Genomic DNA, 3,080 nt, shown 5'->3' with positions numbered 1-3,080 from the left:
GAGTCTCACTCATTTAGTAGTCCCAATTCAGCAGCACCAGATTGTGGTGCAGAAAGCAGAGTTGCTGCGAGGCTCCACTAGCAGCCGTCACAGTCATCCCAGCGCGTCCCAGTTTCTCCGCTGCGAGACGCTACCTGCCCCCCCCCGGTCCCTTTGTAACTGGGAAACTGATAGAATTGGATCATAAGATCGTGGTGTTTTTGCAACTTCAGCATAGGGGATTGGGATGTTTATTGAACTTCGGCTTTCAACTGATTTACCTTGTAAACACCGTATGGCTCTGCCGCTCAGCGCTGCTGCTTGCTTCAGTCTGTGTCTGCGTTCTCACCTGCCTGTAATTTGAGAAGGTCCCGCCTCTCTGGCTGGCTCCCGCCCGGAAAATCTTCAGTGTTGATTGACACTTCAGTAATAGCCTATCAGATAGCGCTGTGGGCGGGACATTGCTCGTGAACAGAGAGTGGTGGCTGCAGCCAGAGAAACGGCCGCATCAGAGCCAGTCGTATCTGCAATTTCATTTAAAAAAGGCCGATACCGATAATCTGTAAAATGCGGAATATCGGCCTCGATAATCTGCCAGGCCGATAATCGGTCGACCCCTACAAACAACAATAGCAAGAGATAAATGTTAGACTATTAAGAAATAAAAATCTATAAATAGCTCCAACAGGTGTTAATGTCATGTTTTCTGAACGCTGTGTTTTTTGCAGGTGAACTTTGACGACAACAATCCGTTCAGTGAAGGCTTTCAGGAGAGAGAGAGGAGAGAGAGACTGAGAGAGCAACAGGAGAGACAGAGAGTGCAGCTGATGCAGGAGGTGAGACACACACACACACACACACACACACACACACACACAGTCATGATCATAGTGTATAAAGAGATAAGGAACAATAAGGAACCCTCATATTGCAGAGTTTAAGGGTTAATAAAGTGTTAATAACTAATTACCCCGCTGCCCCCTCGTCAGGTGGAGCGCCACCGGGCCATGCAGCAGAGACTGGAGCAGGAGCAGCAAGGCATGCTGGGAGTTGGAGTCCCTTCAGGTCCTCGGGGGGGCGAGGGCAGTCTCTCTCAGATGCCCTTCTTCAGCTCAGAGTTACCGCAGGACTTCCTGCAGTCGCCCCCCCCCTGCAGACCCCAGCTGTTCCCCCCCTCCTCCTCCATGATGTCACTTTACTCCGATGTTCTGCCCGACGACAGGCAGAAAAAAAGAAGCCGCACCCCTTTGTCTTCTGATGACATCACAGCCCCGCCCACTCCCGCCAGGTCCGACACTTCCTGCTCCACGCCCCCTCGAGCCAGCCTGGACCAATCGGAGTTCAGCTTCTCTGTAAGCCCCGCCCTATCTGGGCTCGCCCCCTCCTCAGAGCTGGAGAGGCAGCTGTCTGTCACCCAGAGAGGCCCCGCCCCTTTAGGTCGCATGGAGGTCAAGGTGAGGTCATATCCCCGTTATTTAAATTAAATTACATATTTTTTATCTTAACATTACAACGTTTTTTTCTACTTAAACTGTATAAAATGGAAATATTAATCTCTATGTTTCTCCCCCTGCAGCAGGAGCGAGTGGAGGGAGGATCTTGTGGGGGGGGAGTGATAAAGATGGAGGACTGTGGGGGGGGGGATGGGTTTTTCTCCCCCTCTCCCCTCCATGGTGGGGGAGACGGAGGTAAAGAGCTGCTCCGTCACCTGCTGAAAGAAAAGACCTCCCCCGAAACCCTCCAATCACCAGGGGCCACCAGACGCCTGCCGTCCAATGACAGCGTCCGATCTGAGGAGGAGGAGGGACCAGGGATGCATGGCAACGTGGTGAGGAGCATCGACAGATCATAGTTAAACATATTAATACAATGATCTTTAAAAATGCTAATAAATAATACATATTAATAAATAAATGGATAAATAATATAAACAATAATTAATAAATATCAACAAATAAATAGGTAATAATATAATTAATAATAAAATATATCAAATACATAATTCCAATAATTACTAATATTAATAAATAAATAATTATAATAATGATAAAAAAGCTAAATATGTTAATTAATTAATAAAAACAATTCTGTAAAGCGACCTTGGGTCCCCTGAAAGGCGCTATATAAATCTAAGTTATTATTATTAACCCCTGTGTGTTCCTGCAGATGGACACCCCCGACTCTCTGGACCCCTCCGGCAGGAAGAAGCCCCCCCGCTGTAAGAGACTCGCCCGACCAGAGAAAGGACCTCCGAAAAACAAGAGGAGGAAGAAAGAAGAGGAGCTGCTCTCCTCCTCATCCTCCTCCGAGCTGGTGGGGACTCACCTGCGACAGGTAGAGGGGTTACTAGATCATATTGTTACTGAGAAACTATTCAGAATCAGAACCAGGTTTCTCACCAGGTAGGTTGACACATACGAGGAATGTGACTTGGTGTTTTGGTGCATACATGAAAACAGTGGCGAGCCGTGACTTTTATACCTAGGCCCTCTGTCCACGAAAATAAAGCCCACCCATTTAGAGGGAAGATATGATTGGTCAATTGTGCTGTCATCTGACATTACTCTCTCGTTCAGTTACTACAGCGGGCCCTCTGTGAATTCACAGCTGGACCGCCAACTGCTCCTGTCTTCACCTCGCAGAGACGAGCTTCTTTCATTTAACCCTTCACATTCCAACAGAAACTGAATAGGCAGATTCAAAGGATTTATTTCTTTGGAAATGTTATTTTAAATACAATTAAATGAAGTTATTTTGTTAAAACTAATGAAAAATATAACTAAACAAATATTTAAAAACTATAACTTTAAAGAAAAAAAATGATGTTTAAATTTTTTTTGGGGGAATATCTTCTCAAAGAGGGCCTGCACCCTAGAGGGCCTTGAGGGCCTAGACCCTAGAGGGCCTAGACCCTAGAGGGCCTAGAGGGCCTAGACCCTAGAGGGCCTTGAGGGCCTAGACCCTAGAGGGCCTAGAGAGCCCTGACCCTAGAGGGCCTAGAGGGCCCTGACCCTAGAGGGCCTTAAGGGCCCGGACCCTAGAGGCCCCTGACCCTAGAGGGCCCTGACCCTAGAGGGCCTTGAGGGCCCTGACCCTAGAGG

At 47.7% G+C, this 3,080-nt stretch overlaps 1 protein-coding gene across 1 annotated transcript; it reads left to right on the top strand.

The window, feature by feature from the left end:
- Positions 1-705: 705 nt before the first annotated feature.
- LOC104957896 (histone-lysine N-methyltransferase 2C-like) lies at positions 706-2,392 on the top strand. Its single transcript, XM_010785577.1, has 4 exons — positions 706-815; positions 969-1,433; positions 1,556-1,807; positions 2,146-2,392. The coding sequence occupies exons 1-4, from the start codon at positions 807-809 to the stop codon at positions 2,383-2,385; spliced, it is 966 nt and encodes a 321-aa protein (XP_010783879.1). The 5' UTR covers positions 706-806; the 3' UTR covers positions 2,386-2,392.
- The last annotated feature ends 688 nt before the right edge of the window (positions 2,393-3,080 follow it).

Source organism: Notothenia coriiceps, unplaced genomic scaffold (assembly GCF_000735185.1).
Source record: "Notothenia coriiceps isolate Sejong01 unplaced genomic scaffold, NC01 NC01_scaffold00027965, whole genome shotgun sequence".
Lineage (NCBI taxonomy): Eukaryota > Metazoa > Chordata > Actinopteri > Perciformes > Nototheniidae > Notothenia > Notothenia coriiceps.
This window is presented reverse-complemented; position numbering and strand designations above follow the sequence as displayed.